Source organism: Cylas formicarius, unplaced genomic scaffold (genome assembly GCF_029955315.1).
Source record: "Cylas formicarius isolate icCylForm1 unplaced genomic scaffold, icCylForm1.1 PGA_scaffold_6__28_contigs__length_40554024, whole genome shotgun sequence".
NCBI classification, from domain to species: Eukaryota; Metazoa; Arthropoda; class Insecta; order Coleoptera; family Brentidae; genus Cylas; species Cylas formicarius.
The window spans coordinates 2,048,603-2,065,075 of NW_026844347.1; the positions used below are offsets into that span (position 1 = coordinate 2,048,603).

Here is a 16,473-nt window from a genome sequence, read left to right on the forward strand (position 1 = left end):
GACATGATGAGAGTAAAACTTCCGAGAATCCCGGGATATTTTTTGTCTGAATTAAATACAACTTTAAGCCAGCACCGAAAAAATTCTTCGAAATTTAAGGATAGATTGATTGATTGACTTTAACAAATAATTGAGGCAATTAATAATTCTCCGTTTTTGGTTAAATTTTTTGCAAGAATTGCAGAATACCTTAAAATTCATCCAACGAAGTCGCCACTGCTTTTGACTAAAGTAGAGTTTATGTAACTTATTGCATTATACATTATTTGTTCAAAAGCTAGCTTCAATGAACGGTTAATAAATGTGATATTAGGGTTCATAGATAGCAGCAATTTTCTCTAGAAAAAAACATGCTGGTCCTATTTCAATGGTTTCAATTTCTAAGTAATTAGGATTTCGACATGAAAGTAAATATTCGTAGAAACTATTTTTTAAACTGCCATTATAAAAGTTTCTGTCTTAATTAATACTGAATGGTAAGGAGCAATTAACAATGGAGTTAGTCGATTTAGATGTTAGTGTATTGTGATTGTCTGACGAAATGCCATTAGTGTTTTAAATTTTATGCCAACAAAAGGGTTATCTTTAATCTTTTTGTTGTTGTGACTCAAAGCATACTACGTCATTTTTGTATGAACTAAATCATGACACTATACAAAATTGGTCAGAAAGCAATAGCGGAGGGAAAATTTTTATATTATATTAAAAGTGACACTATTTTTCCTATTAAACATATTCTTAAAAATATTTTTTCTACTCCCTTCTGTATACCACGTCAGCTTCGTTTCCCACAGATCCGAGCCACGTCGGACATTTCCGGGATTTTACCGCACGGGTTTGCCAGCAATCGGATGTGTTCGGAGATTTTTCCCACGCCTTGAATTTTGACGTTTGTCAATTCTGACGGTATGTCAGTGAATGTATTCGTGTTGTTTTGCGAAAATGTACCCAAAAACTAACTGTCATAGAAAAAGTATTGTATACAACACTTTCGATAAACTCATGTCATTCGTTTATTGAACACTCGCTTCGCTCTTGCCAAATAAACTTGATACAGGAATATTGTCTACGTAAAATATTAAATTTTGATGATTCTGTTTTTTAATTTTCCTTTAACTACTAATGACCCGCCACCTACCGTGAATAATAGTCTTAAAAAACAATTTCATTCAGTTCCTATAAGTTCATATAAACATTTTTTAACAATGCATAATTAACCAACTAACCAACTAATATACAACCTATGGCAAGATCGGGTAGTTAAACACAGTCACATGTCGGTGTTATATCCTTGCACGACATAGGAGAGTTACTTGTTTCTATTCTCTCTTATATGTTTAACAAAATTAGACAAGTAACATCAACTAACCAAAACACGAACACGATAATATAATAATAATTTGCTAATGAAAATATTTTATTTATAGAAGCGCTAAAGCACAAATTTCACAAAATGTGGCAAGAATCCTAATGTTCATTTATGCGGCATTACGAAATTAAATGGTAGCTTTTAGATTAAGGTTTATTATTTATTATTTAATTTATGGACAAATTTAGAGGCTATTGCTTAACGCAAAATGATGCTGGAAACAAAACACGGCTGAAAGTTTTGTATATATGAAATTATTTCTATCTCACTATTATTTAATTTACTATTTACGATTCTTAATCTATTTTTAACAAGTTCCACTTAACCACGTAATGAATGAAAAGCCATCCATCGGATTGGTTCGAGACGCGGAGCATGGTACAGCATCGCGTGCTCCGACAGGCAGTTAGGCATTATTCAGCGTACAACGTTGTTTCGTGTTGAATCCAATCAATGTAACTTGACTTTTGAAAATGTCATGAGGCATTTTGATTTTATTCGGTTTCGTTTCATAGAGGGTAAATAAGGTAAATAAAATTCGTCCCCGGGAGTTCTATCACGTAACAGATTGGTTTTAATCAGATTTAAAAACTAAAAATAAATTCTAAAGTATCTTTGGCCCTTTTGTCACAGAGTTTGTAAACTTTGGATCGAAATTTTAATAAATGTGTTTTTTTCTGTAAGTTTAATTAAATCATTATCACCAAACCCCGACAAGTATATTATCAACCCAATTAAAACGTTATGAAGAGCTGAAAATGATCCTTTTTCGAACTGTGCTGTAAATTATTTGTACATGGCCACGCTGACAACCGGCAAAGCGTTTTTCTACTCTAGTCCAGATTAAAATTTGAGAAAAAGCGAATGTTACACATTGCCACAAATAATTTTACAAATATTGGAAATATCAAGAAAAAAAAATATAGGACACTTTTGCAAAACCTTTTTACATTTTTTTCCAATTCCTAAAACTCAAAATCCCTAGAACCCAGACGTTGAACAAATACTGGCTTAGTCGAAGTTTAAGGGACATTTTACGGATTTGGTGGACTAAAATCAATAACAAGCAACGAAATTTGGCGGGAATAAGGTGAGAAGAAATATGACTAAATAAGAGGATATTCCGATTAGGATGAGCACCCTAAAGCGAAACAAATATGAGATTCCATAACGCCTTACTGTCAGCAGATTTCTTATTTTTTCCATGTAACAAAATGATATTGCGTAAAGAAGTTGCATGTATTTGTTTTCTGTTCGTTAGAAAAGATTTAGTACATTTACTTTACATTTTTGCCGATTTTCATTGGCTTTTTCATTACAACACTTCTCTTGCTTAAAAGCAACGCAGCCATTTAAGTAAGTAACCACGCCACTTAGTGAAAAATGGCAATAACAGCAACAAAGACCTAGGCCAGAGTCACACGGCTAATTAGACCACTTAATAGTAATTTTTGAAGAGCTGCCTCCCTCATATTTAAATAGTTAAAAAAAAACAAGCCAGAATACAGTAGAAACATTAAAATCGGTAATATTTTACCTTATGGAGTTGGTAAAAGCTAGTGCTACATAAAGAGGTATATCGGAATTATTGGTGTAATGTTGATGTAATATGAACGATGAAGAAATTTGTCAAATTTTGACAACTTGAATTTTAGATTTTCAGAGAAGTGCTGAGACAGTTATCTAAATCCTAATAATCCTTAGATGTAATGTCATATAATGTCATTGCTTCCTTTTTTCTCTGTACTTACAGAATAAAGAAAAATCGACAAATTGATACTCACCTTAGATAGATAGGAATTGATCCAGTTAACAAAAGTCTTCTTTTGAACCCTCTCCTGTTCATCTGAAACAAAAGCCTCCACTTTAGTTTTGCATGACAAAGCAAAGTACTCTTGTTAAAATAATATGCATTACATATTTTCCTTTCCCCTCCCACAACGGATTCAGTAAAATCAACACTCTCAAGCATCTTTACTCAAATATACCAAAACAAACATGGCTGCCAAGTTTACACTACATTGAGGCCTACGAGAATTTTCCTGAAATCTTAACTAATGAAATTACAAAAATATTATTATAAAGAACGAGCTACAGAGCACTGGAGACGTAGTGTCAACCACCAAAAGAAAAGAAAAGCAGTTGTACCACCACAGCTTATACAATATTTATGTAATATAAAAACCAAACCACGTTTTACTGGCGGAATCAATATTTGATGTATGACACAAAACCCCACGCAAATGGCGCCCGAACAGTGTTTTCATAAAAAGCCTTTAACTTGTTTTCCGACGTTCTTCAAACGGAATGTTTCATATAAACACGCAAAATATTTATTGAAAGGACCTTGCAGTGTTTTGATTTAATTTAAAACCTTCTTTTACTATTGTAACGTGAATAATTAAATATTCATTTGTTGGAAAATAACTTTAAACAGTTTTATTACTTTAATGGTATTAGGAAAATAATTGGTGTCAAGTTCGAAGATTAAGGTCAGACGGGATAACAAATATCTTACCCAGAATGTGCAATTTTTTTGTCCAAATTCCCTTCTTGTATTTTTTTGGGTTTGGCCCAGCATTGATATTGAATTATTCATAATTTTAACATTTTGTGTTAAAATGAGCCATAGCAGAATGAAGCGTAGAAGGCATAAATTAAAAATATATTTTTCATTAATAAGGAAAAAAAATCAAAAAAATTACTTAACTAACGTTGAAGCGCTTTCACATATATAAACAAAATGTGTCCCTAGGAACTATGATAAGATCGCTTATTTTGATAAATGTAATAAACATATTATATATCTTCAGATAGAGAAAAACCCTTTATTTATTTAGTTCATAGAAAAATGCGTTTCATATAACAAAAAACAGCAGAACACAAAAGAAGATATTCCAGATCTGTTAAGGCCATGCATTCTACTCAAAAAACAAGATATTCTTCGAAAGAGTAAAAGAAAACTACGCTTTTTTTTTGTTTTTCTCAGAAATTCATGGAATCATTTTATTTCACTGTTTATATTCAGTTATTTGCGCTACACAGAATGTTGTGACCAAGTTAATGGAGTAAATTTAAAGTGTAAGTAAAAATACGTCATATTGTATATTTCGGTTTTAATACATTTGTTTTGAAAATTAAAAATTAGAAAATAAGAGATTTGAGCTGTTATCACTAGATTAATTCAAACGCCATATTTTTCACTTATGCAAGTAGTTTATCACTGAATAGTACAGAGTAATTGACTATAACCGAAATTTGAGCTACGGAACTGTTTTTTTTTATTGAATCGAGTATGGTGTATGGAGTATTTTTTTTTTGCTTTTTCCTTCATTTATTTTATTTTATTACTATTATTTATGAATATTATTATAAGTACATTAAGTAAATGTAACATTGGTTTACAACTCTTTGAGCCGCCTACGTACAATGTTTTTAATTCTTAAAAACTCGATTCCGTATAATTTAGTAAAAAATTTAAAACGAAAGTTACGCAAGTGGTCAATTTCTAATCAAGAATCTTAAAATTTTCTTGCTGTGCTAACAGCAAAAATTTAAAAAATTTTGAGATACCACAGAACCCTGGATAAATTATGAACGATATAACAATTAACGCGAAGTAATATTTTCAGTTCACTAAAATACGTGCCAGACCTGTATCAATTACTACAATTAATCACAACAAACCTAGACACGTTAACCTATTTTAAAATTTTAATGTCGTGGAACGAAAGCATTTACATTACAATTTTCAAGGTATTCGGTTTTAATTTATACCATTTATCAACAATTATATAACTACCGATTGTCGACTTTTTTGCATCAACAAAATTTTTTTGCCGTGTTAAGTTTATAGACGTGACATCACATGTTATATTTAAACCTTTATGTATGGTTATCGCGTGGCCGCCAGTTTATGGAAAACCATTAAGTTTTAATAGTAATATGGGAGAGGTTTTTGCGTTTGATGACATCGAAAAATATATTAATGAGAGACTTGAGAAATGTGATTCCTATCGACGGTACTGAATTTTCTTGAAGACTGGATGTCTCGATCACGAAGGAAAATCATTTAGGGGGCAGTGTTTGTTTACTTATTATTGTAAAGATCTTCTTCTCGTTAGATAATTATCTGTATAATATTAATGCAGTAGACATAAAACAATTTATGGCAAATCTTGGTTATGATGCCGGAATAACGGATTTACCGGTTTTTTTTCATTCGATATCAGAATCAGAGAAAAACGAGCCGTATGTCGCTAAACACTGCGCAGTTAGAAGCGATCTGTTCCTCGGAAAAAGCAGAATGAAAACTTTGTCTTCATTTATTAACGACAAGTGCATCGCTGTCCGTTGTATATACTAAACTAGTTCCGGAGACTACTGATGATAGTTTGAGCCGATCATCCGTCCACTCGACCTAACAACTTTATTAGCTCAATCGTGGATATTGGTACGCTGAGGTTGCTAGTTACTATGAAGACGTGTGTTAAATTACAAAATTATTTTGATTTTTAAAGCCTGAAATAGAGAATATTTTTATAATGTAGCCTTCCATGGACATAACCAAGCTTTGATAACAGTATTTAATTGAGTTCTTTAAATATTTCACTTATAGTTTAAAACCTTGCGAGCTCATTTATTATGGCAAATCCAATTAAGCATTTTGAATAGTTCCCCAGACATTTTAATAGAACATGTGCATTATGTAGTGATCTTTAAAACTTTTATTTATTTATATATTAGTTCTATTGCCTTGAGCTTTTCGAAAAAAAAAGGTTTCGTGCTGCAAACGATAGATGCTTAATATTTTGTGTCCATTTCGGAGACATTTTTATCTAACGGTACCTTAAAATATCGCATATATCCACTCCAAGGCTCCATTGAAAAAAGCCGCAATTATCATATTTATTCAGAACTGCCTTAAGCTTTCCGTTTACGAGTGTGTCCGTCAAGTTCGAAGTTTCCCCTGAAACTCCAAAATTAGAAAATATCTTTTGAAAGCTATCGGATAAACGAATAATTCAAGTTCCTGCAATCGAGCCATTTATTTCAACATATCGTTTCCGAAATTCTGAGAGTCAAATTTACCGGTTAAAGCGATTACCGTATACTATCGATAGAAACTTATTGCCTATTGACATTAATGGTTAATCTCGACGCAAACAAATATTATGATAATAACATATTACCTACCTACAACTGCCTGCGTCGTTGTTGATGAATCGAACTTGCTGACGTTTCGCCAATAATCTTGTTGACTTCTCAAGAACAGTTTCAATTAAGCACAACTGGATGGTTGGCGAAACTTCAGCAAGTCGATTCATACAAGAGGAATCCAGAAGATTTGTTAATAGTATTACAGTAACCGATGAAAGTTTCTTTGACAAGAAAAACCACACTCGAGGTGTACTGTAAGCAATGATTTTTTGACTTATTGTATAATCAGCGGTATAAGAAAATGGGGTATAGAAATTTTATATATTGCTTGTTTCGTTGAGATATGAGATTCTAAAAAGTTTTTTATTCCAAATTCAACAACGTAACGGTTAAAAAAACGGTTCGAAAATGTTTATTATTAATCAGCTAAATTCTTTTTTTTTAATTAGGCTAAATTTTACCCATTTTACTCATCTCTTATAGTTTCTCATTATTTTGGGCACAGTGAAAAAGAGTGGCATTGGACCTCACCAATTATCATTTCAAACAAAGAAAATAGTCTGAAAATTACTAATAATCATCGTATATTGTATATTATAATCTCTATTATAATACCATAAAAGCAAAGTGCTCCATAATACCTGAAGCTTTAGACAATGCCTGATCCGTGTATAATATTAGGTTTGGGCACAAATATGTATAATGAAAGTGAGCTAAACCGTATTCACACAGAGGCAGCGATATTGATTTTTTTCGTAGATTATTTTTTGAGGAATTGTATTAGTCACGCTATCACCATATTCCCCACCAAACTTAATAATATAAAGTAGACACAAGTATTTTAAAACAGTGACGTATACAATATGAATCTTAAAGGTATAAAACCACCACATAGGAAAGTGGGAAATTATGATTTATTAATTATTTAAATTGCAAATTAATAAATTTATGTAATTGGCAATACAAATTTACTAGTAAATTTATATTAAAATTTCAGTTATATTTTGGGAGTTTATGTATTATAAACTTTTATATGCAGTATTAGGCATGAAAAATTAAATATAAATTACAAAAATTACTACATACTTATTATCGAAAACACTTTCACAAGGCCAGAACTTTGACGATTTCGTTATATTTATTCAAAAATAATTATTTTAGAATACTAAATATATAACCATTACCTCGAATGTTATCGATATGCTCTTCATACTGAGATTTGCTTCTGACGTATTCCAATTTACTCGACCCACTTTGTATACTTTGAGTTCTATATTCATTGTACCACTCGGAACTGGAACTAGTAACCTTGCTACTACTGCTGTTACTGTCCCACTCGTCCCTTAATCGTTCTTTGGATGGAGTTCTGCGAAGACTTTCTTCTGAAGAAAACTTTCCGGTTAAAGATGTTTGACTGGATGTCTTGGAAGTTGCAAAATTGCCGTTGGACTGTGATACATAGGCAGAATCGTCAATTTTTTCCTCTGATGGTGTTCGACTCGTCGATAACACTTTTTTAATGGAATGTGAAGTACTCGACGACGTAATTTGGCGCACCGTCTTCCTAACCGTCACTTTTTCGAATTTTACAGTACGAGCACCGGTGGAGAGGTCACCTTCTTGGGTGGTGCTGGTGAATGTTTCCTACAAAGGGCACTTAGTTGAAGGCGCAGTCTTCTAGTTTAGAATTCGTACGGATTGAAATTAAGGAAGTGATGAGTCTTTAAGCCTAATTATTGCGGGTGCGAAATCATACCGAATTCACAATTCACAATACAAAATGATAGTTTTCTTGTTGCTTTTTAAAAGGAATTGTCAAATTGTGGCTATTTTTTCAGAAACTGTCCAGAACCAGTAAAACTTCGACAGAAATTACTTCAAAAACGGCGTATGCAATTATTATATACGACATTTTCATATTTTGTCATAGATCTCATTTATTGTGGGGATATGTATTATTCCTTCCGGTATTAATTCGATTTTACTTTTTTTTTTATTAAAAAAATATATTTTTAATAGATATTTCTGTAAGTTTCTTCGTATTTCTGTTTTTAATCTTAACTGTATCAATTGAAAAGGTATTTTTTTATTCAAATATTTTCGTAATAAGGATGTCATGCTTACTGCAGGGATCAGGATATGTAGCAGATGTATCTCGAAAATGGGAAGCTTCAGATAGTGGCAAAAAATCCATGCAAAAGATATGTTATGTAATTTTATCCCGAACAGTAGGACCGTTAACAACTTAAAACAGCTGTACAAATAGCGAATTATTTTAAACATTCTTCCCACCAAGCAACCACAAAAATTTAGTTAACAAAGAAATTAATAGTTTATTAACTCGCAATTCCATATTCCTTTAGCTATATTGAACACATGAATTTTATAATTTGATGCCATAACATCCAAAATTTCATAGGATACCCAACGGCTGTGTTGAGACGCTGATGAACCTCCGGTAAAGAAAATGATTGCGTCGTCCACAAACGGGCCAAGTTTAGTTAGTTATAGCGCTGTGTAAATCAAAACGTTGACGACCTTCAGACGTATATAATAGGCACTAAACGGACCCTCAGAAAGAGAAAGTAAAAAATTACTGCTTCATATCTGTCGGTGTAATCCCGATTCGTTATTTTAACTTGTGTTGTTTAGGAATTTAAAGAAAAATACCAAATACAAATTCCGTTTTGTTTCGTTGAAATAACTATGTGTATAACGAGGTAATTTGAATTATTCATTTTCCACTTTTTTTTATTTTAGAATCCATCAGATTTATGGTTATTGGCAGGAGACCTTTTAAATGTTTACTTGCGGTTTTTGCAAAAATTGTTCGAATTTCAATTTTTAACGATGATGTAAGCTAAAAAAATCAATTTTGTTTGTCTAACGGAGGGAGATCTACAAAAATTATTGATACCTTAGATGGTTTTAACTTCATGTTGATATTTTCTATTGTATTTTATAACTTTGCATTTTTTTTTTGAAAAATTTTATTGTCATACGTCAAAGTAATTCAGATTTTGTGTTATTATTACAGATAATATTAATTGCACGTTTTGGGTGGATCCAGCAGTATTTATGTGTTTGTTTATTTAATTATTGCTAATTTGTTTTCACGCGAACGGCTCGGCGTAATACTTAAATTTAACCTACCGCTAACCTTGAACGGCAACGAATTAAATAAATATTTAATCAGGTGAATTTTTATTTTAATATGGACGCACAATTTTCCAAAATAATTTTTTATTGTGTCAACGACAGGCTTTTTCAAATTGCTTTCTGTGTGTAGTGCAGTAATTAATGCCAAAATAATTAGTCGAAGCGAAATCGCGAACGTAAGGACTTTAATTGAGAGAGTACAATGCTATCCGTAGGATTATCGCAAGTAACCGAAATAATTTTGTTTTCGTACACGAACATGCTAATTAAATGAAAGATTTATTTCACAATAAGTTTTCTGTGCTCGCTCATTTCGGAATTAAGTAAATATTTTTATCGTTTTGCATGCGATAAACGATAAACTTTTACTGTCTGAACAGCCGACAGATAACGCATTTTTACTGTGTAAATATCGCATAGTTCAGGTTCTTTGGTTCTACTCTGTCAGACACAGCGGAGAAATTAATTAGGCTGCACGCTCACGTGACAAGAACTGCGACCAGAATTATAAATCTGCTTTGAGATGGATAACATCCCTAATGAGCAAACTTCTTACAATTTATGACATGGGGAAACCAAACTAAATGAGTTTCTTTGTTTTCTAAATTGAAAAGGCTGTTCTGATTTGATAAGCAAATAATCCTGCAAAATACCTTCAAACTTCAATCTGCCACAATATCTGTTTCGAATCAAATTCCAACTGGGTGGGGATTCGCATTGATTTTGACTTGCAGCATAATATCAAAGCAAAAGATGCAAGACATACAAAACCTGCATCCATCATCATCATAGAAATTATTATCTACTGCACTGGTTTTAAATTTAAAACAAGTAGTGTCATAGGTCAACCTATTTTATATTGCGATGGCAATAGGTTCGTTCATTCATTTCGCATATTATAGGTTATGACGTAAAAGTTACAAACTTGAACGAGAGCCCCTAACACTTTTGATCTCACGGCAATATAGGCCAACACGGAGCCCGTTAAAGAAATGTTAACAAGTTCGTCTACATATTGGCGAGGTCAAGGTTGTTTCAATGTTATTCATTTGTTGCCAGTTATTCAATTAGAATTGTCCTTTTTACTCGTGTGTTACACAGAATAATACGTGTTCACAAATTTAATATTTTCAATCAACATTTAACAAATCTTTTGCTGTGCACCTGTGTTCCTGAGAAGACATTAGAAATATAGAAAAGCTGTACATGGCGTTAATTAAGTGTAGAGCTGAATTGACTGCTTGAGTAACTTGAAAGCAAAAAGTTAGTTTGTTTGTAGTTTTAGTGAATAATGATTTTCAAAATGCTTAAAATAAATAAATGTAGATATTTGTTCTAATAAATAAAAAAAAACGAAATTAAAAATTGTGATGTCATGCTGGTTTTCTCCAGAAAGGCTATTATTCATAAGTGATCCTGCTAGGTAGAAAAGAAGGAGAGATTCATGTTTTTTCCTTATAAATCTTATGTATGTACAAAAATTCAGGACTTCAAAAAAGTAAAGAGAGAATAAAACTCAAAACTACATAGCTTTTTATAAATCCCTCAAACACGTCTTTGGAATGTTTTATTTGTCTAAATGTAGACGTTATTTTAATTCTATCATTAAAACTTAAAAATATAATAAGGTTAAGAATACGGTGGATCATTAATTCTGAATTACTACTCGATTCAATTTTTAAATGCTTTGTGTACAATAAGAGTTTTAAGTGATGTATTACAAGCTGTCAATAAAAAAATATATTTTGAAAAATAACATATAACGCATTGCCGAAAGGAATACAGAAATTCTAATGTACATTTTTAGGCGGCCAAATATTGGCTCCCCTGTACATTTTATAGCAAAATTGTAATATAACTTTTTGAAAAAATGTGATAGTACAGTTAGAAAATATTTATTGTTTATGTAATTAATCACTAGCAAAACACATTTTGACATTGAAAACCCGAAAATTCGTGACAGTAATAATATTTGTATTTGTGATTGTTATACGTTATTAAACGCGCTTTAATTAAAGCTAAATATGTGTTATTCAATTGAAGAAAAAGCAACCATAACCATAATTAAGTGGTATTATGCAGGAAATAGCTTTAGAGCAGTGTTGTGAAATGTTTTCAGTTTATTTTCTTGCCAAAGTTATAATCCCGATTTCAAGAGTTAAACGTATTATTACCCAATTCGAGTCCAAAGGAACAGTAATAAATAACTGCAAATGTTCAGCTGAAAATATCGATAATATGGAACAGAAGAAAGGCACAATGGAAGATATTACAAAACAAAACAAAAATGATTAGTACCAGGATTCTTGGATAAGATGTAAATAAACATCAAACCATAGCGTTGTACACATTAAAAAAACACAAATATGTTTATTATAAATACGAAAAGCACTAAGAGCTCCGAGAAGGCTATAAAGAAAGCATTTGGTTTTAAAATGATGGAAAAAGCAAATCATGATGGGGATTTTTTTAAAAATATTGCTTTCACTGATGAGTGCACATGCACACTCAACAATGAACCAAAACTGTCGATATTGGAGCCAACACGATGAATATCGTTTTGTTCATACTCGAAGCCAATATTGTCAAAAAATAAATGTCATGGTGGGAATTTGCGAACATCATACTATTGACCTATTTTTTATGCACTCTAACCTCACAGCAGAAACCTATTTGAACTTATTACAAAATCAAATTGAACCCGCACTAGAAGAAGTTGTTCGCGAAGATCAGGAAGTCTGGTATCAGATGGATGGTTGTTCCGCCTATGGTTAGGGAGTATTTGAGATATACTTTTAAAATATTAAATTTGAAAATCTTAACTGGTTACAAAACGCTATTTCCTTAGAATATGAACTAAGTAAGGTTAGAAATGAATTTTATGATTGCTTATAGGATATTTTTTAACAGTTGATGGAGGGTTGTTTGAACCTTAACTTCAAAAATAAGGTTTTATCAACGTTTTGTAGCCGTATTTTTATTATAATTATCAATTATTTTTATCAAACGACTTGAGGGTCATAGTAGTTCCTTGAAGCTTCCTTATTGCTTAAATCGTCCTTTAAATGAAATTCATTCGAAGAAGGCATTAGGGGACAAGGACGTTTTAAGAACCGAGTATGAGTTTGATCCTAAGAGAAACATAATGATAGCTAGTTTATTTTGATATGTGGAATAAAATGTGCATGTTTTTATTTTAAACCAACCCTTATTTGATATGTTATTGTCCAGCTCGATGTCGTTAGGTTTTTTAAATAGTGTAATGGAAAATATTCGCTGATATTTGTTGTATTGACCTTTTACAATTTTGCCATCATATTTAGTTCAATGATCGAAGATTGGCTTATTAAAATTTATTCAAACTCCTTTGGGCACCTAAAAATTTATATTGGATTTTCTGTATTCCATTCGGTAAAGCATCGCCCGGTATGCAATACAAGTATACTCTATTGAATTTTTGCCATATTTTATGACTTTGTATAAGCATTATCTCCAAAAATTAACGAAGAAATCATCCATTAAACTTAAGCTACATATTTAAGCTATATATTTTAGCTAATATTTTATTGCATATTGCATATCAAGCGAACCATGTATAAAAACCAATAAATGATAGAGTTATTAAAATAGATATCGTAGTTTTTGGAAGACACATAATAGTAATCGGAGTATATGGACCAACGGAAGATAGTGCACTAATCGAAAAGACAAGCTTCATACAAACGATACAAGAAGAAATTGATAAAATTAAACAAAATCAAGAACTCATAATAGCAGGAGACTTCAATGGAAGAACAGGAAGAAAAGAACGATGCCATAATAGGTAGATTCGGAGAAGATACGGTTAAAACCAACGGAGAGGCTCTAATCGAACTATGCGAATTTAATAATCTCAAGATTACAAATGGCTTCTACCGACACAAGGAAATTCATAAATTCACTTGGGTACAAGAAACCAGAGATCTCAGATCAATTATAGATTATATTGTAGTCAAAAACAACTCCTCAATTAAAATAAAAGATGTCCGAGTGAAACGAGGTGCAGAATGCGGCACAGACCACAGGTTATTGATCGCGAAAATGGAGTTCCCCTGGTCATGGAACAAACGTGAACCAAAAAAAGAAATAGCATTTGAACATAAACAAAAAGAACAAAAGTTCAATATACAGCTTTTACACGATGAGTCATATCAGCGAAGAATAGACCAAAAACTGGAAGAATTCAGCCTCGACGACCTAGGGACAACATACGAGCACATAAAAACATGCATCAAAGAAGCAGCTACTGAAGCTCTCGGAAAGAAGGAAGAATCACAAAACCAACATAAAATAGACATTAATAAAGACCTAAGGGAAATCATAAATGAAAAGAAGGAACTTTATATGAAGTGGTTAAATACAAAAACAGATGAAGATAGAGAGATATACCGAGAGAAAAATCGAGAAGTCAAAAGAATAGTACAGAAAGAAAAGAACAACAAATGGGAAGAGGCCTGCAAAAATGTGGAACAATATATAGGAGGAACGCGTAATTCAGAATCCTGGCGTCTAATTAAATTTCTTAGAACCAATAGGAAAGAAACAGTACATCTAGAATACATACTAGATACTATGTGGGAAATATACTATAAAAAACTGCTAACAGAGGATAGACCTACTTTTATTGGAGAAAACTCGGAGACAACATCAGACGAACAAAAGGATATAGATCTTAGCTTAGAAGAAGTAAAAATGGCCATTAAAAATATGAAGATTAATAAAGCTGCCGGCCCAGGAGGTATTGTTCCTGAACTAATAAAATACGGATCAGAAAAACTATACCGAATGATACACCAAATGGAGAGCAATAAATGGAGAACAACTACCAAAAGAGTGGACAACTGCATATATAATATCGATATTCAAAAAATGCGACCGTAAAAATTGCGAAAATTACAGAGGAATTAGCGTAATATTATCTATGGGAAGACTATATGGAAAACTCGTAAAAGCAAAACTAGAAATAGAAATAAAAGGCAAAATTGGAGAAGAACAAACAGGTTTTATGGCGGGTCGATCTTGTATAGACCACATATATACATTACAACAAGTGATAGAGAAGAAAATGGCTAAAAATAGAGCGGTTCACTTAGCCTTTATAGACCTATGGATACTATGGAAGGCAATGAAGACATTGCCACAAAAATTAATAGAGACCGTTAAAAAAATGTTTGAAGCAAACCAAATATCTATAAAAATCGAAGATAGACTCTCAAAAAGCTTTAAAACAACAAAAGGGCTGCTACAAGGATGCTCCACATCACCAACATTGTTTAAAATATTTCTAGAGGAGATCTTAAAACCATGGAAGAAAAAATGTGAACAAATGGGAATTCTAATCAGAGGCGACTGTCTTTACAAGTTAAATTTCGCGGACGACCAAGTTGTACTCGCACAAGACGAAGAAGACCTAAGTTACATGTTACGAAAACTGAAGGAAGAATATGAAAAAAATGGAATGGAAATAAATTTTTCGAAAACGGAATACCTGGCAACAACAGAAGATGGAGAAAACTACCTACAAGTCGATGAAAATCATCAAATAAAGAGAACCAAAAATTTCAAATACTTAAGTTTCATAATATCTCAAAAAGGGACAACAGAGGAAGAAATGAACAGTAGACTAGGCCAGACGCGAAACTGTATCAGACAACTAAATCCAATACTCTGGGATAGACACATCACTCGACACACCAAGTCACATATATTTAACACCACCGTACAGAGCGTAATGACATACGCCGCGGAAAACTGGGTGATCAACAAAAAATACAAAAGTAAAATACAGGCCACTGAAATGGAATACTGGAGGAGAAGTTGTAGAATTTCGAGAATAGACAAAGTAAGAAACGAGGAGATCAGGCAGCGAATGGGTGTCAAGAAAGATACCTTAACATTGATTGAAGAAAAGAGATTGGTATGGTATGGGCATGTAAGAAGAACGGACAGAAATAGGTGGATACACAAGATAACAGAATGGAGCCCCATAGGTAGAAGGAAAAGGGGTAGACCCAGAAGATCTTGGAGGGATGAAGTAGATGAATCTATGGAAAAAAGAGGTATCGGAGATGAATGGCAAGACAGAGATGGATGGAGGCGTAGGTTGAGAGAAGGGAGACAGCGACAGCTGTAAAAAACCCTATATATATATATATATATATATATATATATATATATATATATATATATATATATATATATATATATATATATATATATATATATATATATATATATATATATATATATATATATATATATATATATATATATATATATATATATATATATATATATATATATATATATATATATATATATATATATATATATATATATATATATTCTCACGTATTGATTCACGGATGGAAAAATGTGATGACACTATATTCCGGGATATCATCCGTTCGCTCGTTGAACTCCGACTGGAATCCTGCATCCGACTGGAATCCTGCAAATCTTGCATCCGACTGGAATCCTGCAGACGTTTCGCCAAAATCTCACTTGGCATCTTCAATGCTCGCGTTCCGAAAACACTTCGAACACTGGGAGGTTATCGGCGGTGCGTGCGGTATTTATACTCTGCGCCGGAGATGGTAACGGTGCTGCTTATGCGTGGGGGGAGGTGGCTCCGCCCCCTGAATTGTCGCGTTGTTAATTTCGCCCGATCGTAGTTGCGATGTTCCCGTTGGCTGCTGCGCATCGCTCTGCTGTTTGATTATCGTTCTCCACGTGTTGGATAAATG

The 16,473-nt window shown here is 32.4% G+C and overlaps 1 protein-coding gene across 12 annotated transcripts in view; it reads right to left on the reverse strand.

The window, feature by feature from the left end:
• The window catches only part of LOC132702935 (muscle-specific protein 300 kDa), a 171,410-nt gene that overhangs the window by 96,107 nt on the left and 58,830 nt on the right, over positions 1-16,473 (reverse strand). For 10 of the 12 annotated variants that reach the window (XM_060671817.1, XM_060671815.1, XM_060671811.1 and 7 more), the window contains exons 2-3: positions 7,714-8,173; positions 3,154-3,215 (exon numbers count right to left, since the gene is read on the reverse strand). In XM_060671817.1, the coding sequence (XP_060527800.1) occupies positions 3,154-3,215; positions 7,714-8,173 (522 nt within the window). The remainder of the gene's footprint in view (positions 1-3,153; positions 3,216-7,713; positions 8,174-16,473) is intronic. The other 2 variants (XM_060671820.1, XM_060671816.1) reach the window with 1 other exon arrangement.